General features: G+C 51.4%; 5 protein-coding genes and 2 non-coding genes across 7 annotated transcripts; 4 read left to right on the top strand and 3 right to left on the bottom strand.

Moving 5' to 3' along the window:
• Window positions 1–159: 159 nt before the first annotated feature.
• Window positions 160–645, top strand: H257_14167 (hypothetical protein; the record flags this gene model as incomplete). The annotated part of the gene is made up of 2 exons (XM_009841922.1): window positions 160–393; window positions 583–645. The coding sequence occupies 2 exons, from the start codon at window positions 160–162 to the stop codon at window positions 643–645; spliced, it is 297 nt and encodes a 98-aa protein (XP_009840224.1).
• Window positions 646–4,243: 3,598 nt separating this feature from the next.
• On the top strand, window positions 4,244–5,333 carry H257_14166 (hypothetical protein; the record flags this gene model as incomplete). Its single annotated transcript, XM_009841921.1, has 4 exons — window positions 4,244–4,468; window positions 4,629–4,963; window positions 5,010–5,078; window positions 5,120–5,333. 4 exons carry the CDS (start codon window positions 4,244–4,246, stop codon window positions 5,331–5,333), a joined length of 843 nt encoding a protein of 280 aa, XP_009840223.1.
• A 35-nt stretch (window positions 5,334–5,368) lies between these two features.
• Window positions 5,369–5,767, top strand: H257_14165 (hypothetical protein; the record flags this gene model as incomplete). Its single annotated transcript, XM_009841920.1, has 1 exon — window positions 5,369–5,767. The coding sequence occupies one exon, from the start codon at window positions 5,369–5,371 to the stop codon at window positions 5,765–5,767; it is 399 nt and encodes a 132-aa protein (XP_009840222.1).
• A 338-nt stretch (window positions 5,768–6,105) lies between these two features.
• On the bottom strand, window positions 6,106–8,031 carry H257_14164 (hypothetical protein; the record flags this gene model as incomplete). Its single annotated transcript, XM_009841919.1, has 2 exons — window positions 6,106–6,372; window positions 6,439–8,031. 2 exons carry the CDS (start codon window positions 8,029–8,031, stop codon window positions 6,106–6,108), a joined length of 1,860 nt encoding a protein of 619 aa, XP_009840221.1.
• A 1,328-nt stretch (window positions 8,032–9,359) lies between these two features.
• H257_14163 lies at window positions 9,360–9,434 on the bottom strand. The gene has a single exon. It is a non-coding gene; the product is annotated as a tRNA-Gln (tRNA).
• A 954-nt stretch (window positions 9,435–10,388) lies between these two features.
• Window positions 10,389–12,310, bottom strand: H257_14162 (hypothetical protein; the record flags this gene model as incomplete). Its single annotated transcript, XM_009841918.1, has 4 exons — window positions 10,389–11,595; window positions 11,648–11,775; window positions 11,835–12,034; window positions 12,085–12,310. 4 exons carry the CDS (start codon window positions 12,308–12,310, stop codon window positions 10,389–10,391), a joined length of 1,761 nt encoding a protein of 586 aa, XP_009840220.1.
• A 9,150-nt stretch (window positions 12,311–21,460) lies between these two features.
• On the top strand, window positions 21,461–21,532 carry H257_14161. The gene has a single exon. It is a non-coding gene; the product is annotated as a tRNA-Gln (tRNA).
• The last annotated feature ends 91 nt before the right edge of the window (window positions 21,533–21,623 follow it).

Below are 21,623 nucleotides of genomic sequence, written 5' to 3'. Positions count from 1 at the left end.
TTTCGAATCCTGGGGATTGTAACAATAGATCCAATTGGATTAAATTGACTGCATTAATCAAAGATTGTGCTCAGCTGTGATTGGCCCAACTCAATTTGAAATTTGAAACTTGGACGTCCATGTCAAAATGGCATTTGACGAAAGGTAGCGTCAGCCACCATGCAGCAGCGGCGTTACACGAACGCTGAGCGCAAGGCGCTCCTTAAGAAGTTTCATGTGTCCGTCCTCAACGACAACCAGTGTTGCCAACAGCACGCCAATCACTCCAGGGACGTGGAAAGGATCGCGAGCGAAAGAAGCGAAGATTCTGGCCAGCCGCCGCCATGGCCGCTTGGCAACACTGGGCGGCCAGGGGCGGAAGTCATTGTTCCCCTTCAAGGACGACCTGCTGGGGTATATGTGTGACACATGAGCTATGCCCCTGGAAGTAAGTCCTTTTTGTCAACCGTGAGTGCTACCAACTGTAGGGAGTTGATAACGCAGAGGATATCGTAAAACTGATTGATTGGCGTTATCTACATCTACATGCATGACTACTGTGACTATACTATATCTAATGCTATACATACGTGCGCTCTGCAGAAGGAACTTCTGGTGTCCATGGCCGAGCACGCCGCACGCCAATCGAGCTTGGTCGTAAACTGACGTCTGATTGGTCGATAACCCTTTGACGCCACTGGAGTGATGTCGCTACACTCGACCTCGTTGCGCAAATCATGTCAGTAGTATTGGTAACCGTCAGGACCGTCCAGGTTGAATTTCGTTTCGTCGGTAAAGAGCGTAGTCTTCATGGATTCGAGCGTGTTGAGCTGCTTGGACGCGAATTCGACACGACACTTTCGATGTTCGGACGTCAGCCGAGGTCCCGAGCGGCGTTTGATGTACTTCGCAAATTTGGACATTTTGAGAACAGTTAGGACACAAGTTCGCTTTACTTTACCATCTAGTGCAGCGGATATCTGCCTAGCTGACATACCCTTTCGGGTAGCGAGTCGGAAGATCCGTCGTACTTCTCGACGCGTCATCTTCAGGCGTCTTCCACCAATTGACGGTGCTGAATCCCGGGCTAGGTTGGCAATACACGTTCGAACGAGTTTATCGCTTCGTCCCAATGTTCTGGCGATCCATCAAAGCGGCTTTTTGAGGCGCAAATAAGCCTTTTGTTTGGCCACGCTCGATGTCGGTGACGTTTTTGCCGCGAGGCATCGCCAAATGTGGTGATTATGCTGATTTTGGCGCCGAAATGGTCTTGTTCAATCGCGTAATCAATTTGATTACAAATTCGCATTCTGATTGGCCAAAAATCGAACTTTTCGTGGATTTTCGCAAACTTCGTCTATAGACGGCACAACGACACACACAAATTACTATATCGCGGCCATTCCTTGGCCAAGACCACTCATTCTTACCGGTTCACAAAGGAGACCATTATTCCGATATTATTTTAGACAGGTTTACGTCTTAGCCAATCATGGCATCGCGTCAAGCATCAATTGGACTTCTGGGTCCGTCCAACCCTTGACTCGGGATGGCTTTGCCATGCTCGTGGTGGATAATGAAGTGACTTCGACACAAATTGCCATCGAGGCCTCGAGTTTTGAATGGTTAATTATCTCCAATTAAAACACCGCATTATTCTGTGGCTGACTGATTTGAGTCGGTTTTGGCAGGAGCTTTTCAAAATGACATCAATATTATTCATTCAATGTACAGATAATATTTGTATCATAGTGGGATTCAAAAGAAGTTTGCGACGGTTTTGGAAGTCTCCCATTGGCAGTCGGAGGTCACATCCGGCGGTTCAGTTGGCTGTGTAGAGGGTACGTTACTGCATGGAGCTAAAGGGACCATAACAAAGTTTCTGGTATACAAGCCGCCCAGCGTCTAGATTTCCATAATCCCCAAAATCTATCCATTTCAATGCCGATGCCAACAGACGGACTTATCCAGAACTTACTGTTCTTTGTTATTACAGGGAGTACAGTACTTACAGTTAGTAACGTTACTGTCATACTACGTAGTAGTACTAGTACTGGAGTACTATGTACTGGTGCAGATGCTCTTAATTCAAACTGGAGTAATTTCCTCGTTGACCTAACGTTACCTTTTTTCTTCAATTTCACCTTGAACCTACGTAGCTGTGTTGTGCACAGTATATTTGCATTTTGGTACAACAATGGATGACTGCCAAAAATCTCGCAAACGAAAATAAGCTCGTCAAATTCTTCCGGATAGAAGAATTTTGGGGCAAACCCAAATTCATCTCGTTCTGGAAATATCAATTTATAGAGGCTTTGATGTATTAGTTTGCATATATTTCGGTTTGTGCGGTCAAATATGCAGTTGTGGCAACCCCAAAGGTGCGACGGGATCTACCAGAAACGGCATATTTTTACCGCGAGACGGCAAATTGGCCGTTTTTACCGTTTTGTGACCACCCGACGGCAAAATACAGGAGCCAATCATAAACACAAAGCATTATATTTCCACCAATAAGAGGCATGTATTTGAGCACGGACATTTCCATACTACCAGTAAATTCCAATCCATGCATCTGCTCTATTTTGAGATGACCGGATACGACATTGGTCAGTTCTATATCCAATCACTACGATTAATTGGCTATCAATGGACGGGGTGGGAACTTCACCACTGACGAGGACTGTCAGCTTGTTCGTTCATGGTTGAACATATCCCAAGATGGGTGTAAGGGGAGCAAAAGGCCGAGCGGTTTTGGGCCTGCGTGGAGGCGAACTATTGCACCTATACAGTCCGGCCGGAAACTATAGACGCACCTCGCAATTTTCGAGTTCATGATGATATCATTTGATTCAGCTCGAACCTTAAGTGTCCCCACATCGAACAGTGATGTAAAAGGGTCCCGCAAGAGGACTTGAACTAAAGATCAGTTGAAATGTTGCAAAGATCATTTTTCATGTTTTGGACTGGCCGGAAACTATAGACGCAGTTACTAATTTTGGCACTACTTGTCGATGCTGTGGCCTCTGCGCAGAATAACTTGCGCCATTCGAGTCAGTATACCGTCTACCAAATGTTGCAAGTACTCTTGATCAATTTCGCGCCACGAAGCAAGGATTTGGGCATTTAAACCTTCCTTAGAGTCGAATTGTCGTCCATTGGCGTACACCTTCCGGGCCAGGACCCCCCAGACGTTCTCAATTGGGTTAAGATCGGGGCTCTTCGAAGGCCAATCCATCGTGGGCCATGCCAATTGCTTCAGCCAAGTCGTCGAAAGCTGGGAGGTATGGATACTAGCATTGTCTTGTTGGAAAACTGCAGTATTATACCGTCGACCCATTGGGGATGTCACCTTGCTTTTTCTAGACAGACCGTTAACGTTATTTATATAACAACGTTATGTACTGTATCATTCCGTTGTACTACCGGAAGTGTAGGAGAGCAAGAGTTTATATTTGTTCCACATCGCCTTGTCATTCCATAATGCTGCGTTCCTTGCTGCAGAATGGCAATTTGATTGAATGGTTTGTTTTCGTCAATGCTGCGACGGTATCTACCGGTAAATCCGTCATTTTCACCGTATTCTGAACAATACAGGAGCCAATCATTGACTACTATTTGATGTATTTTCACCAATCAATTGCAAGCAAGGATATCTCGGTAGTTAGATGCTCTCAGAAGCACGGTTGGTTCGAACAAACACAGCGCAATTGAGATCCTCCTTTGACTATCCTACTGACTGGGTTGAGCGAATCTGCTCGTTAGCATTTTGGTACCTTTCAAGGCCAACAAGTGGGCAAATGGACCCTCCATGCAGATTGAAATCGCAGTTTCGTCTTGATCAACATGAACTCTAGTCGGTATCACAATGTACTTTGGGATTTCTTGATCGTATGGCCCAATTCGTTGCCTATATCGTTATCGTCGTTGTTCCATGCTTCCATCAGCCGATCACCATAACCGGACGGGCCTGTTATGCGGATTATTTGCCGTTTTCACCGAAAATACGGTGACGACAATCGTCAAAATACGGTATGAATATACCGCCTCACCATTGGGGATGCCCTAATGATGGTGTCGCGCGACGTTTAAAATCTTCTAAGATACTACGAATAGTACGAAAAAAATACAGTACTGAACTACGATTCGTGAAAGTGCAATCAATACAGCACATCTTGATTCTCAGGTAGAAATCCACACTGCATGATTCGCAACAACTTGCCGTACCCTCATCTCCAACCCTTTAATTCCCCTGATCCCACCAATGACTGCTATGGCCCAGCTCTCGGACGCTGCCGGCTTCACGAGCGTCGTGTACTTTATGGAGAGGGCGATGAACGACCCAAACTCGCCCATCTTTGAGATCGACTGGGAGCGCACGACTCACGTAAACTATGCGTTCGGCAAGCCTGCCCCCGATGGCTCGGTGGGGTTGTATGACCCGTACGCGGCCGTGGAAATCACGTACCCCCAATTCGGAGTCAACAACGTCTAGGGCGGGCGCCTGCACGGCCAATTTGGCCAAGCCAACCGGCTGAGGAAGCTATACCGGGATACCAAGTTCGATCTGTCCATTGGCGAGTGGACGCCGAGTTACGACTGAGGCGGGGCGCCAGAAGTTTGTGAGCACTTCCTTCGACCTGATGTAGAGCTTCGGGTTGGACTTCGTACGCATTGACTGGGAGTACCCCACAGAGGGCGGCAACAACCAGTCGGTGGTGCCCCATCGCCCCAACGACATCGCCAACTACCTAAAGGTGCTGCAGCTGTTCCGCCAGGAGCTCGCTAAGTTGCCGTGGAAGGCCGAGCTTAGCGTGGCATCCCCCGCGGGTTCCGACAATTACCGCCACTGGGACTTTACGGTAAACTGTGGCCTCCAGGATCACATCAACATCATGACGTATGACTTGGCTGGCGACTGGAGCGCCTACACGGACCACCAGGCCAAATTGTACAAAGACCCAAACCACCCCGCGGGCAAAGAGTACAGCGTGCACGGCGCTGTCCAGGACTACCTATATTAAGGGCAGTTGCCCTTCGGACAAGATCGTGCTGGGCATCCCCGCCTATGGTCGGTCATTTGAAGGCACTTCTGGGCTGTACGGAAACTTCACGAAGCCCACCAAGGGGTCATACACAGGCGAGCCGGGGATGTGGGAATACAAGGCAATGCCGTTGGCTCCGAGTACTTCGACGAAAAGCTAGGCTCGGCGTACAGCTACGACCCAGAGTCCAAGCTTTTTATTACGTACGAGTCGCCTATGGCAGCCAAGCTCGACTTCATCAAGAAGTACAACTTGGGAGGTACTGGTCGGGCGATGCTGACGCTGGGGCTGGCACGGCGCGATCGTTGATCACAAAGTCGTACAACTACTTTGGCAAGGAAATCATGGCTTGCTGGAAAAACAGCATCAACTACCCCGACTCCAGGTACCCCAATGTCCGTGAAGGCTCATCCCCGTCGACTACGAAGCCTGTCACGACCAAGCCTACCACCACCAAAGCGACCACCACCACCGCCCAGCCTGTGACTACCAAGGCCACACCAAGCCTTACTGCCACCCCCCTTACTTCGAGCCCAATGAACTCCATGGCCACACTTAGCCATACCACGTCATCGGCTACGCCTATCACGTCGACCCCTAATCCCCCTAACCCCACCACCACCAAGGCTACGATTCCCGTGACTTCGACCAAGGGCCCTGTGACTGTTGTGTCTGCCGGTCCTGAACTGGTAGTGACTCCTTTAGAACTCGATGCACCGGGTTCAAAGGTAAAAGAAGACTGACAATGTTAAAGGTCTTAGATCTACTGATTCACAACGCACATTTGCATCCCCTATCGAGCTCTCTTCGGTCGTGTTGACAGATCCTCGACCAATGGGCATGGAGTGCGCTTGCAAGGATACAACCTGTCTCTTGCTAAGATACTCCACACCCAACAACTCCCCCATGGTCTACACGACCTCTGGGTGCGAGATAGCGAGCACTGTCTTGGGTTTGGCGACGTTGCCGTTCTCGCAGCTCACTTAGGCCCGATCCACGAGTGGGTCGGGTGGTCGAAATATGTTATCGCAACCATCGCCGCCACCATCTCCACAAGCATGGCGGGTTGTGGCTTCAGGCGTCAGTGTGTCGTTGTCTTGGAGTCGTTTGACCTCGGCGGCCAGCACTGTTGCCGGAGCTGGGACTGCTGGGGCACGTTCCTTGTTGCTAATGCCCTTGGCGGGAGTGCGTCGGCCTCGGCCGCCATGGCCGGGAGCACGTTGCTCAGCACACCGCGCACATGGCTCCAAAACTTGGAGATGTTGAACTTGATCTCCTTATCATCGAAGTCGTAGCTGTTTCGCACCAGCGCCTTCGCGCCGTCGGGCTTGATGCCATGCATGAGCGCCTGTATGACGGCCTTGGGATGGAAGAAGTCGATGCGGCTGCCTCATCCGTGAGGATGTCTACGTACCTCGCCTGCCAGTCCGTCATGCGGTCGCTCGTGCGAAGGAGGGTGTTGTCCATCGACAGCTGTTTGAGGCGGGACGACGACAGCCTTGCTCGAAGTTGGTATGAGCATTGACGCCTCGAACATCGCCTCCCACTCCGTCTCGCGGATGTCCTTGATGGGACGATCGAATTGGAACCGCGCGTGGTGGGCGAGAGCCTCCGCCGTCATGCAGGAGCTCATCGATACCGTCCCGATGCGCACACCGCTGCTCACGCTAATAGTGTCTTGGCCGCGGGCGTACACGATGAAACGTTTGGCGAACTTCTGTTGATCGCGCTCCTTGAAGCCGTCCTTGCCATAGACAGGTGGCTTCGTGGGCGTGTACCCGCTGATGAGCGGTGCCGCCGTTGACTGTGGCAACGGGCTCGTCGGGGTTGGATGTCGCACTGGAGCCGACATCGGACGGCTGCCCTTCGTGTAGAACGTCGACCCGTCTTCGAAACCCCCTGGCGGGAGCTCCGAGCTGGTGCGATGCCACGCCGAGTCAAAGTACGGAGGCAGGCTGCTACTGCGAGCACCTGGAGGGGCCTGACCCACTCCCGAGGTTATGGGCGACCCAGGCAACTGAGTGTTCTCGGCCGTTTCCTCGGTCGGGATGTTGACCCCGGCATCGCCCTCCGCCGAGACGTCGACACCGGCTGCGCGCAGCTGCGCGTTGTATTGGGCACGCTCCTCTTGCCGCATGGCTGCAAGACGCTGGTCCATTGTAGTCTGCGCCTCTTGCTGTTGCTGCCACTGTTGTTGCTGTTGCTGCTGCATCTGTTGCCAGTTGAGGTTGGCATTGTTGAAGGCACGCTGCTGCTCCAGGTCGAGGTGCGCATTGTACCCAGACGCCTCGCGCTCCAAATTCGCCTTGAACTGCGCGGTGTGCGCCGTCGCATCTTGTTCGACCGCGTACTTGTACTGCGCAGCTGCTTGGTGCATCTGGCGCTGCTCCCACTCAAAGTGGGCTACACGCCGGTCTGCCTCGATGCGTTCGCGATGCGCCGCCAATTGCATCTCGTGCTGTTGTAGGGCATTCTCGCGCGCGCAAACATGGTCGGCCCACCCTTGGCCCTGCGCTTGCACAGGCGCCGCGTAAACGTGATGATGGAACGACGTATGTTGTGACGGTGCGATACGTTGTCCACCGTGAATTATACCCATCAACGACTGTCGGCCGTGGTAGGCTGGCACTTGGCCTGGTTGTCGGGTCGTTGTCCTTGGCACTCCATGGTAGTTGGGCGCGACGATGGACATGGCCATCGACGAGCCACTACCCACCCGCGACGACTGTCGCACTAGTGGGCGGTAGGACTGCGCTGGGAGACCACCGTAGGCTGCGCCTGGTGGGTATCCTTGTTTTTGCCCGGAAGTCTCCGGGATCCGTGGTAATGCTTGCTCACATGGGAGGCTCGCCATCGGTTCCGTTGCAGCTTCTGGCTGCGGGTTCGCCGCCGCCGCCGACGCGGTGTAGAAGCCATCGTCGAGGGTGCGGTCAGACAACGATCCATGCTGTGGGTCGTATGTCGTCGGGGGTACCAAGGCACGCGGGGTGGCGGGCTCGGGCTCCATGGTGCTTGCAAGCTTGAGTTCCTTTAGTCAAACGAGACTAATAAATTTATTGTTGTGTCTGCCGGTCCTGAACTGGCAGTGACTCCTTTAGAACTCGATGCACCGGGTTCAAAGGTAAAAGAAGACTGACAATGTTAAAGGTCTTAGATCTACTGATTCACAACGCATATTTGCATCCCCTATCGAGCTCTCTTCGGTCGTGTTGACAGATCCTCGACCAATGGGCATGGAGTGCGCTTGCAAGGATACAACCTGTTTCTTGCTAAGATACTCCACACCCAACAGTGACCCCCACCACTGCGTCGTCGAGCGACCAATGCGAGGGAAACCACAACACATGCTTTTGGCCGTTGACCCACCAAGTGCTACCTTACAACCAATCCGATTGCAAGCTCTTCACCAGCTTTGTGTGGTGCCCATAATGGTCTTCAGAACTATGAACAATAATTTGGCGCGTAACATCAAAATTGACTGTGAGCCAACGTGATATGGTTTGTTGGGGTGCGTACATCGAAGTAACGTCAATAACAATATGCTGCAGGTACACGACCTACTTATATTACCAAATCCTAGTAATGAATATGAAAGTTTGATGGGTTATCAAGGTGTATAAATACTGACTTACGCACAAGTAGCATCAGTGTACTTAAATATTCCGACAAGATACTCATTCCGATACCCCATTCCGACGACGATTCTTTTGGATACTCCTAAATAGGAAGGGTACAGTGAAAGCGTAAGGGCTCACATATACACCTAGAATGAAGACCTACTGCGTCCGTAGGGTAAGTCTTTCGTATGTATGGTGAGGGTAACATGAACTAAGGTGCACTTTCTCACGTGCAAACATAACTACAACGAGCAGCGGCCTCCTTATGACGGATATCACATTCCTATATTTAGCAAACCTGATTAGGAGTATCTGTCGAAATATCGGAATATGTCGAACTATTTGATGAACTATTGCTGCATTTAAATTTGTATTATTTGTATGTGAGACCAGGATATATATCAGATTCCATTCCGACAAGTTTCGTCGGAATGTGTCGGAACCGACAGAAATTGTGGTAGCCCTACCCCTAAATGACTTTGATTGGTCTTAATGATGTAGGATAAGTTACTACTACAATATGATAGGTAGAAATAGATAATAGAGGCGATTCATTGGCCAAAATTAGTCCATACAAATACTAAGTGAGGTCGGAATATTGATTATATTCATCGGTAGTACAGTAGGTACGAGCACAACGTGGGCATTGTTGTACTGTACTTGACCAAAATGCAAATATACTGTGCACAGCTAGGTTCAAGGTGAAATATAAAAAGGCAGGTCCTACCGGGACTCGAACCGGGAATACAAGATTCAGAGTCTTAGGTGCTAATAACCATTACACTATAGGACCGTAATATGCGATCAGAATCAAAGTATCAAGTATGATGGAGTACCTTGTACGAAGTACATCGACATCTTTAAAGGGGCTGGTCTGCGAACATTCCCGTCCACGCTTTTTGAAGTATGGACGCAAATACGACTCCTGATTGGCTAAAACGTGGATTTTTCCGGATAACACAACCTCAAAAGCAGGGACGCCTGAGTTGAAGCAGGGATGATTCATCCCTGCTTTTGAGTTTTGCACGTTTTCGATAGAAACTAAGAAACACTTTTGATATATTTTCAAAATCCTCGAAAATAGTTCGGATAACATCCCTGCCTTAAAGCCTGGACGGTTTTTCACAGACTAGCCCCAAAGGTATCTACAGTATCGCATAAATTATCGTGGTCGTGGGCATTGGAGGACTACCAAAACCTCCGCAACCACCATTTCTGGATCATTTCGCATCCGGATAGGGGTTCATTTTTAATCTTGTCGAAGCCCATGCGCCAGAATTGCATCAAACCCCCAAATTATACTACAGGCCACAGTTCATTGGTCATAAATATTTCAATAAATATAGTACGATTGGTTAAAAGTACACTGGTTGCGAAGACACGACAACATTGGAGATGCACTTAACGCGGCCATGATAGCGTACTGGACCCGCCGTCAAAGTCATGGAAGGGCAGCCACTCGGTGTCGTCGGAGCAATACACTGAAGAGCCTACAGAGGAGGGTGTGCGCGTGCGCAGAAGAAGTCGCAGGAGATGGTAGGATCAAGAATAAATTGATAGCGTTAAGACTACTACGCTATCACTAAGCTACGCGCAACCAACCATTGATGTATCGCTGGGAGAACCCTTGGTTGCGAAAGGACACCTTGGACTGAAGAGGTGTCGACTAGTCATTCGGTTGGTAACCGGATGATGGGCACGGTTACACCCTCCACTACTTAAGACAGAACGTGCCATCATCACGTGGTCAGATATGAGAGGGAACTATGACGTGACAGTAGAGACTGTAGATGACAGACGAAGGCAAGAAGCGTAAGGCGAGTGAAATCGCCGAGGATGCCGACGACAGCTTGGAAGAGGCCGAAGCGCCGGCGCCACAGCCGAGTCGGACGACGACGACAGAGTGGCGCCGACCGAGGATGTGGCCGAAGTGGCGCAGCGCAAGGCTCATTGGGAGGCCAAGGTGGCCGTGAAGCGTGAACGGCTTGGTAAACTGGAGCAGTAAGATGTTGCAGACTTGGTGAAAAGCGCCATGCAGACAGTTGGCGCCGAAGGTGTGCTGAAGCTGCTGGAGCAGTATTTGGTACGGGAGGAGCCAAATACTGCTGGTCGCCAAGAAGGCAAAGCGTGTCGAAGAGGCCAAGGCGATCGCAGCGGCTGCGGCGAAAGCGGCTAAGGAGGCTGCAGAAGCAGTGAGTAAGGCGGCCAGCTGAGGTGTGACTGGGGCACCATCGTGTGGTGAAGGACATCCCAACACTGTGGGCGTTGGGGGAAATGAAGGAAAGGTGACCGTCAAGGGGGTTGCCGTGGAGACGGAAGCCAAAGTGAAAGGCGAATTTGGTGGACGGGAGCGGACCAGCATCGCCCGAGACGAAGTTTTCGAGCGAGAGTTGGGGTTCCACTGGAATCGCTGGCGAATCTTCACGCCTGCCGGGTAGGTGGCGTGGACTTGGGGTACTTGCGCAACATTGCGCGCCGTTTGACAGTGATGGGCGAGTTTAACGAAACTCGTGATGACTGGGGGTACCAGACGACCGATGCTGCCGGCGTGGAACGATACCTGCGCTTGTTTGCAAGCGCCCAATCGTTTGAGCTGCAGGTTTTGTGGATGCTGCTGGCCTTGGAATGCATGCAGCGTGCGAGGGTGAGTTTTCACCAGTTCGATGAGTTCAAAGGCGCCATGCGTGAGTTGCATGAACGGGAGCGCCTGTAGCGCTGGGTTGTGGACGTGGGGCGGATCGAGCTTTGCAATGATGAGACATTGCTTGAGTACCTTGTACCGTTTGTGTGGACGCTGGCTGGACAAGGCAGCGGGTGGAATGGGCAGTTGCCGCTGACAGCGGGGCGGTTGGCCAACTCGCTGTCTAGTTTCGCCGGGGTGGGGCGACAGAAGCATGGGCGTTTGGAAGCTCGGTCTGTCGCGCGGATCGACGCCCACGTAAATATGCGCGAACCTGAGGTAAGTTTTGCTTGATGTAATCCTCTAAATACTAAGTTGTAGTTGACCCGACTCGCACAGCGAATTGCCGACCCGTCGCTGTCCATCGCGATCTCACGATCGCGGTCGCGTGGGCGGCGAGCGCCTGGTCGAGCGTGTGGGCTTCGCTGACGGCGAGTTTCTCGACGTGTGTGCGCTAAGATGCGCAGGTGCGGGCAACGGCTGCGCAGATGGCAGCGCGATTGTCTGCGGCACGGCCGGTGAATCCGTTTGCGGGGTACAATTCGCCACAACGTGATGGTCCATTGACAGCGGCGGAGCGGCAAGCAGCCGCGGATTATTACCTGGTGGGGGCGCGGGCGGTTGTTGCGCCGCAGCAAGGGGTGGGGCCGATGTCACGGGCGGCGGAAGAGGAAGAAGAGTCACCGCGGGTCCCAGAGGATCGTTTGCCGTCGCTTCATCGGGCGTAGATGTAGATAATGGGGGTAAATACCGTTTGAGTTACCCACATAAAATGTTGGATGGATCTGCCATGAGTTAGGCAGATCGAGCTTGTGTTGGTTGGACTGACCACGCGGAGGACGGTAAAGGGGTCCCGTGCCAAGCACTGCGTAGCTTGACGTTGGAGGACATTCCCACCGGATGGGTGCGGAATGCATGGGCGGGTACCGCCGACCTGCGGAGGAGAACTTGTTCGCCAGCGGCGAAAGACGCAAGGTTAGAACGGCCATGTTTGTTGACTTGATTTGATTGGCGCTGCTGAGCGGCAGCGATGCTGTCATGGATCTGTTGCATGATAGAGATTCAACGGGAGAGGAAGCTCTGGATGGTTTGGAGAGTGTGGCTGGGGGCGTTGGGGAGTACGCCTGCAGAGGAGAGCCGCGCAGTGATTCCACCCCCACTTGAGACCGAACCGTCGAGCATCGGAGGGAGACGGGGGTGTTGGAGATGGACCGCATAATGGGGCGAAAAGCCAGTGGACGCCTGAACCGAGGCGTTGTAAGCGAAAACCGCATTCTGTAACGTGACAGCCCACGAGGAACCGGTAGATACGGAGTAGCTCCAAAGAATATCTTTGAGGACGCGGTTGGTGCGCTCCATTTGACCGTCGGACTCGGGGTGGTCCGAAGTCGACATGTCCAGCGAGGTGTCGCACAGGGCGAAAAGGGTGGACCAAAACTTCGCCGTGAACCGCGGGTCGCGGTCCGAAACGATGGAGCGAGGCAGGCCGAAGCGACAGAAAACGTGGTCGAAAAAGAGGCGAGCGGCGTCCGCGCCGCTCAGCGTGTCCCGGACGGGGACGGCAATAACATATTTTGACTCGCGGCAGGCCTAACATGAAATCCATGCTGACGGACGACCAAAGTTCGTCGGGAATAGGCACAGGTTGGGGCGGTGCCCGAGAGGAGGCGGTGATTTTAGTGCGCTGGCAAGCGTCGCAGTAAGCGACGTAGCGCAAAATGGATTTGTAGATGCGGGGCCACCAGTACGAACGCGCCAGGACCGCGTGCATTTTGTCGCGGCCAAAATGGCCGCCACTGGGGGAGTCATGGTACAACCGGAGGAGAGTGAGGCGCAGCTGCAAGTCCGGGGTGGGTTGGAACATCAAAAGCCCATCGGCGAGGGCGAAGCGATGTAAGGCCGACGAAGCGCGGCGGGGTTTGGGGGAAACGGGGTCGGTGAGTGCCGCCAGGCGCGACGAGCAGTCAGCGTCAAAGGGGTACGCCGCGCGAATTCGATCGTGAAGACCGGACGTCAAAGACAGATCGTAGTCAGTTCAAGATCGGGACGCCGGGACAGGGCGTCGGCCAGGATGTGTTATCGTCTCATCGCAGACTTCCACATTGGACACGGCGACGTCAACCTGACGGCCCTGCACGACTACTTATGTCATATATCGAGGACGCATCGATCCATCGTCCTTACCGGGCTTGTACTGAATCGAAAATGTGAATTCGGAGAAGAACGAAATCCACGCGCCATGCGCTGCGAAATGTGTGGTGTGTTGGTCGCCGTGCGTAAAGACGCATGATCGGTGTAAACCACGAAAGGTTTACCGCCGAGGAGGTAGATCCGGAACTTGGTTAGGGAGTACTTCATGGAGAGAAGTTCCAAGTCATGAACTGGATACGCCCGCTCAGCCGCGAGGCGTCGGAAACGACGGAGAAAGGTTTGTCGAAGTCCGGGAGCGCCAAGATCGGGGCGCGTTGAAGAAGGTTGGTTTTGAGACCTTCGAAGGCCGACTGACAAGCGGAATCCTAAACCCAAGGAGCGTCCTTCACGAGAAGCCGAAACAACGGCTGGGCGATGTCCGCAAAGTTTTGCGAGTATTTGTGGATGTACGTCGCAAGGCCCAGCCAGCGACGAAGATCCTTGACAGAGGAGGGAATAGGCCACTCCGAAAGGGCCTTGATCTTTTCGGGATCAGCCCGACATCCTTTCACCCCCACCAAATTCCCCAGGACCGGTATTTCGTCGACGCCAAACATTCATTTGGCGAGGTTGGCATAGAAGCCGTTGGCACGGAGGACTTCAAACACCTTGCGGAGGTGGCCGCGGTGAACGTCAAGATCGGACTGCGCGGGTGAAGCGCAACTGTGAACGTAAATGTCGTGGCTGGTCATGCCAGCCACTCCCACAACATGTCACTCGGCGTAGAAACTGCCGTTTTAGGGATGCCACACAGACGCATCAGGATCTGGTAAAAGCTATCGCGGAGGTTGATGGTGGAAAATGGTAGATCGACCCATGCCGTCGATAATAACGTCCTTGCGAGGAATGGGCGTCTGAGCCAGAATCGTGGCTGCGTTCAATTTTTAAAGGCGTGTACAATACGCCATTTCCCACCGGGCTTCTTCACACAGAAGGTCGGGCTGCTGTGAGGGAAAATGCTCTCGCGGACGTGACCCGTCGCCTTGCGGGCCGCGAAGAAGGCGTCGATGGCGTCGACTTGGTCGCGAGGAAGTGGCCATTGCCGTGTGACGCAACACTTAGCGCCGGGCACGAGGTCAATCTCGTGTTAAACGCCCTTGTCGACTGGATGTCGACATGGCACCTCGTCGGGGAAGACGTCCTCAAACTCTTTGAGGAGGTCGTAATAGGGGTTGGACCTCAGGGAGTCCCACGTCTGGGACTTCAAAGGAGCAGCGAGAACCGAATCATCCACGGTCGAGGTCGAAAAGAGATCCATCTCTTCTTCGACAGTGATCATCGCCAACGCGGCGATATCGTGGCAAAAATGAGCTTCCACTCGCTTGAGATTCCACAATCGAGTGGAAGCTCATATCCATATCTGGCATTTCCAGGATCTCGGAAGACGTCCGCGGGAGTTCATTCAAATTACACGTTTCTTCGTTAAACGTGCCGCCAAGGTCAAGGCAGCAATCGGGGGCAATGACGGAGCCTCACCGATGACAACAGAGGGCGACCCTGTTGGGGGAACGAAAGGGGGTTTGTGCAGCACCGTGGCTGGGCCCGTTGGGGCCGCGGGTGCTAGGCCAGCGAGCGCGCTGTGGGGTTAGGAGAGGCGAGATCAGTACTCATCGCTTCTAACGGAGGCCCAAGCGGGTTGGTGGTGGACGGGGAAAGGTGATCGGCAGCCCGCCGATGAATCCAGGGTTGGCTCGCGTTGAGCCAAGTAACCTTGTGCACGGATTTGGCCTTCCAATTAATCCATGGCTGGTGGGACTCCAGCCAGGACATCCCGTTGATCAGATCCCATCGCTCATTGAGGTCGATAAAATAGAATGGTTCGACCGAGTCGAAACCGTCGAAGGTGATGGAAACGTCGACGATTATGCGTGGTTGAGACGCAGTGTGGCCGTCGGCCATCTTGACGCGAACCCTATCGGAGGGATCCGAAGAGGGTAAGCGGTTGAAGCGAGAGAGCGTAGATCGGCTGGCGTAGTTTTTGGACGACCCACAATCGAATAAAGTAGAGAGCTTGGCCGGAAAGCCAGGCACGACAAGTTCCAAACGAATCATTTTGTTGGGTTGGAGCCCAACACGACACAGAAAGGTCTGTGTCCGAGACTAGGTCCTGAGAGTGTGTCAGCGCGCCACACATCTCCAAAGGACCTAGGGTGTCCCCAGTACGTCGCCTCGCGCCTACTGGGAGTGACCGTTTCCCGCCGCACTCGAGCTTGGAGCAGGGCGGAAAGGCGGGCGTGAGGCGAGATGGCGTTCGCGATTAAAGCGGTTAGGTGGACCGCTCGGAGGACGACGCGAGTGGATATCTGGCGCGGCACGGGAGGAGCCGTGTGAGGTAGGCGCGGTTGATGCCACACGGCGAGGTGGCGTGGGAAAGTGTCCAGGGCGACCGCAATTGAAACACGTGCGGTCGTCCGATGCCTGGGTGAGCATGGAGACATCCATGTCCGAGGAAGCCGCGCGTGCGTGCGCGAAGGAGAAAAATGATTCCGAAAGCGCGATTCAGACGGCTTCTTCGAAGGTGTCCTGGTAGGCGCGAAACCGCTGGGTGCGCCGGGCCTTGGTTGAGATCGTCCATGAAAACGGTCACACGTAGGGACTCCGCGAGTGATTCTTCATCGTTAATATTCGCGGCTAAGAAGCGAACGTCATGGATGAACTGTTGAAGCGAACGTTTCCCTTGCATGCCAGATACTGCGAGCGACAATGAAAATCGCTGTTGGGCGGCAGGAACCTTGCATTTAGTTCGGTCTCAAAGACCGCGAAGGAAGGGAAGCAATGATGGTCCGTCAAGCGTTTGGTGAACGCCCAATCTTCCGCAAGACCGATGGGTTTCCGACTCTAAAGCGCGCATGAGGCGCTCAATCTCATCGTGAGCGATGCGCAGGGAATCTTGGAGGGTGCGACCATGTGTCGTCATGGTGGAGGCTTGCACTTCTAAGGTCGCGATTTTCTCGCGAACTACGCCGAGAGAATCTTCAAGGTTTCACCCGTGCGAAGACATTTGAGTGACTTGTTCTTCCAATGTCTTCTGGGCGGCCGTAGCTTCGGCGACCAAGAGTTCGATCGTGCTGCCGATGCCTTCGACAAGGCGTGTTTGGTTATCAGGAGTCATCCCGCCAAGGAGTAGCGCGGTATTGTTGTCGCCAAATCCGCAACGCAAAAGAGCGAGGACCGCCTGGTGGGCTGCGGTGTTGGTGGAGGACATAGTGTTGGTCGACTGGACGAACGTGGAGTGCTACCAAGTGTGAGCGTGCGCAGAGGATGACGCTGGAGAAGGTATAATCAAGAATGAATTGATAGCGTTAAGACTACTACGTTATCACTAAGCTACGCGCAACCAACCATTGATGTATGCTCGGGAGAACACCTTGGTTGTGCAAGAGAACATGTTGGTATGCGAAAGGACACCTTGGCCTGAAGAGGTGTCGGCTAGTCATCCGGTTGGGAACCGGATGATGGGCATGGTTACCGAGGGTGTAGTACAGCGACGATAAAGGAGTCCTCTGCAATACTCCTCCGTCCACCATCGTCGTTCGAACTCGGCGGGTGGAAAACGGTGGAGTGCAACGAAGATGGTGGACGGTGAAATGATGTGCCGTGGACCGATGGAAAAGGAAGTGCAGCGATCATGGAGGATGGCCACCACTGCGCTCGCCTGCAGCGGACTGTGGGGTACAGCGACAGAGAAAGTCATCGCAATAAAGCGCAGCAGGTACTCAAGACGTTTTAACGACTCGCCGAGAGCAAACGTTTTATCATCTCCGCTTAGTGTGTGGTAGTGTGTGCACGGGTGGACATCAAAGCAGTCGTCCACCATCATTACATACCTCACTGTCCGCCGCAGCAATACTACACTGTATTCTATCATCGAGGCACTCCTACACTCTACTGCCTGCCACCGTTGCTCAAGAAAGCACGAAGACGGTCACCGCTGCACTAGGCGGCGGTGGCGGACGGTTGTTCATAAAATGATGAGCTGCGCTACGAGGCACTAAAATGTAAGGGCATCCCCAATGGTTCGACGGTATAATCAGACTGTATTTTGACGTTTACCGTCACTGTATTTTACTTTTGCACAACCCCAGGCATAAAATCCGCATAACTGTCACTTCCGGATATAAAGGCTTGGCTGTGGAATGCCATCGAGACATGCAACGACAACGACGAGGGCATGTACGACGCTTGGGAGGCTGTGCAATATCATCGAAGTATGGAACGACGCCGACGAGGGCATGGACGACGATTGCGAGATCCTAAGCTCGAGTAACGGACCACGCCAAACACCGGGGTCAAAAGAGTACGTTAAATAAGACCAAGCTGAACACCCAACAAACTTGTAGCATTGTTCCAGTCACCGGGTAGCTAAGGCTCGTGCTGTGCGATGGCAGTCGGACTCGAAATTATACGTATAGGTGCAATAGTTCGCCTCCACGCGGGCCCAAAACCGCTCGGCCTTTTGCCCGCTCCCCTTACACCCATCTTGGGATATGTTCAACCATGAACGAACAAGCTGGCAGTCCTCGTCAGTGGTGAAGTTCCCACCCCGTCTGTTGATAGCCATTCAGCGTCGTTCCCTGTAGTAACTACTACAGGGAACGACGCTGAATAGTACCGCCAATTAATCGTAGTGATTGGATATAGAACTGACCAATGTCGTATCCGGTCATCTCAAAATAGAGCAGATGCATGGATTGGAATTTACTGGTAGTATGGAAATGTCCGTGCTCAAATACATGCCTCTTATTGGTGGAAATATAATGCTTTGTGTTTATGATTGGCTCCTGTATTTTGCCGTCGGGTGGTCACAAAACGGTAAAAACGGCCGATTTGCCGTCTCGCGGTAAAAATATGCCGTTTCTGGTAGATCCCGTCGCACCTTTGGGGTTGCCACAACTGCATATTTGACCGCACAAACCGAAATATATGCAAACTAATACATCAAAGCCTCTATAAATTGATATTTCCAAAACGAGATGAATTTGGGTTTGCCCCAAAATTCTTCTATCCGGAAGAATTTGATGAGCTTATTTTCGTTTGCGAGATTTTTGGCAGTCATCCATTGTTGTACCAAAATGCAAATATACTGTGCACAACACAGCTACGTAGGTTCAAGGTGAAATTGAAGAAAAAAGGTAACGTTAGGTCAACGAGGAAATTACTCCAGTTTGAATTAAGAGCATCTGCACCAGTACATAGTACTCCAGTACTAGTACTACTACGTAGTATGACAGTAACGTTACTAACTGTAAGTACTGTACTCCCTGTAATAACAAAGAACAGTAAGTTCTGGATAAGTCCGTCTGTTGGCATCGGCATTGAAATGGATAGATTTTGGGGATTATGGAAATCTAGACGCTGGGCGGCTTGTATACCAGAAACTTTGTTATGGTCCCTTTAGCTCCATGCAGTAACGTACCCTCTACACAGCCAACTGAACCGCCGGATGTGACCTCCGACTGCCAATGGGAGACTTCCAAAACCGTCGCAAACTTCTTTTGAATCCCACTATGATACAAATATTATCTGTACATTGAATGAATAATATTGATGTCATTTTGAAAAGCTCCTGCCAAAACCGACTCAAATCAGTCAGCCACAGAATAATGCGGTGTTTTAATTGGAGATAATTAACCATTCAAAACTCGAGGCCTCGATGGCAATTTGTGTCGAAGTCACTTCATTGTCCACCACGAGCATGGCAAAGCCATCCCGAGTCAAGGGTTGGACGGACCCAGAAGTCCAATTGATGCTTGACGCGATGCCATGATTGGCTAAGACGTAAACCTGTCTAAAATAATATCGGAATAATGGTCTCCTTTGTGAACCGGTAAGAATGAGTGGTCTTGGCCAAGGAATGGCCGCGATATAGTAATTTGTGTGTGTCGTTGTGCCGTCATGGTCGGCGGCGCGAGGTGTTCGGCACGAACGTAGGCAAGTTGGTCTGTCGCTATGTATGTGGGACTGGTAGCAACGCTGAGGGCATCCCTCAGCTGTGACACCAGTCCAAGAATGAGTGGTTTTGGCCAAGGAATGGCCGAGATATAGTAGTTTGTGTGTGTCAAAGCGGTGGCACTAGTCCATGAATACGATAGGTTTGAGGTAGAGTAATCCAAAATACATCTATGATCGATGGTCCAAATCATGTGGGCTTCACGCTTACTGCGTAGTAACTTGCAGAGCAAGCTGTTGGATTATTTGCGTGGTCTACATGCAACTATTTTTACTGGAAATTAAACCACATGCAAACCGTCCAAATTGGCGCACGTAGATTGAAACACGTGCAAATATACCACTTTAAAATAACCACGTGCAAAAATTATACAACTTCTCTAACGTATTTTATCGCGTATCATGCAATTAGTACGCCCATAACCACTGTAGTATTACAGTTATTAAATGAATCCAAAGATATTACTATTAATAGTATTCAACTTTCTATTCGAGCAACTCCACCGGTCGGAGTTATAGCTCATATTTATACGGATAACCCTTAGATATGACCACCTCGGACTTATTGCTCCCACCGGCAGGTTTTATAGGGCTCAGATCTATATTTGAAAGATCCAAAGATAAATCTGGCCCCAGAAAGTTCTATTATAGGACTTTTTCGCCTCGATTTATCCGTCAGATTTATGCTATCCGGATTCATAGTAATATCAAAATATTAATCCAAAGCAATATTTGGTATAGTAAAATGAAGTTCTATCACATAATATACATAAAATTACCATTTTATTGAACTCAACGCACAATTTCGACGCGGCGGAGCAACGTCGACGTGATGTGACGGCGGCGTCACAGTGAACTGTGCACATGTACGATAACCCCTGCCGATGCTTAATTGGACCTCTGAACGCCACCGACAATCACAGCCCTACGTCGAATGGCCATGTGTCCACCCTGCTGACGCCGTCGCCACAGCCCTCAACATCGCGCGACAACCAAGTCGCCCCGATTGTGAGGGCGGCATCAGCAGGGTAAACGAATTAGTGAGCACCACGTAGATTGCGTAGATTGTTTTGTCAGAGTCCACGTCACAGTTGGCTCATGGTATGCGAATACGCATGCTTTGATAATCGATAAGCTCAAGGGTGTGACCTCTTTTTAGTGACGAGTGAGATAATTTGCGGCGTCGAACTGCGGCATGCGCTTCGACGTGATAGATTTCTACTGTAATGTTTGATTGAATGTGATGTGATAGTCGTCATGTGGGTTTCACTTGGTGCTACACTCGTAGCAGCTACATGTAGTCAGAGTGCGACGGCCTGTGTTTGTGAACCGGAATAAATCTCATTTGAGATTATCTCGCTGTTATCTGTACATTATCCGAAAAAATCTGATTCGATATATCCCACGGGTGGAGTTGCTCTTACAGATCTAATCTGGTATATACCTGTTTGTCTAACTTACAAATTATAGAGCATGCAAATGTTCTGGAGACGTACCCGGTAAACCTTGTAATGTCGGATCACATGGAAGCGGCGGCAGAAACTGTCGATACACTTTTTCGGTCGCGCCCATCCCCCATTCGGCTGCTTGGCGAACTGATGTCAAAGCAGGATTCATTTGGACTAAGCCAGGTCTACACGCAGGTGAGGCCCGGTCCAAGTCGCCGTCTTTTAACGGGGTTCTGATCTTGCCAAATGGTCATCCGACACTGGGAATGCCGAGTCAGACACCACGTCATACGTCATGGCCGGCAAGGGAAATGGTAACGGATGGATCCAGCAAAGAAGTACACCAAACGACTCAAATTCATTTAATATACGGATAATATATGTACCAAAGTGGGTTCAAAAGAAGTTTGCGACGTTTTGGAAGTCTGGGGGGCAAATTCTAAAGCAAAGCTAACGTTAACGTTACTCTCTGATGAGGAACACCTACTATTAATAGTACACTTTACTACTGATTAATAGATGAAATATTTCTATTTTAGAAGAATTCATAGTGGTCCTATAGTGTAATGGTTAGCACCTAAGACTCTGAATCTTGTATTCCGGGTTCGAGTCCCGGTAGGACCTTCTTTTTTCGTTTCTTTTCAATGACCTTTACTTTCTGTTTAAGGTTAATCATTACACTTCCTTTGTGCATTACTAACTCTGGCAAGGGACT

Source organism: Aphanomyces astaci, assembly GCF_000520075.1.
Source record: "Aphanomyces astaci strain APO3 unplaced genomic scaffold supercont1.54, whole genome shotgun sequence".
Lineage (NCBI taxonomy): Eukaryota > Oomycota > Saprolegniomycetes > Saprolegniales > Verrucalvaceae > Aphanomyces > Aphanomyces astaci.
The sequence above is the reverse complement of the archived record's forward strand: the minus strand, read 5'-3'. Positions and strand labels throughout refer to the sequence as shown.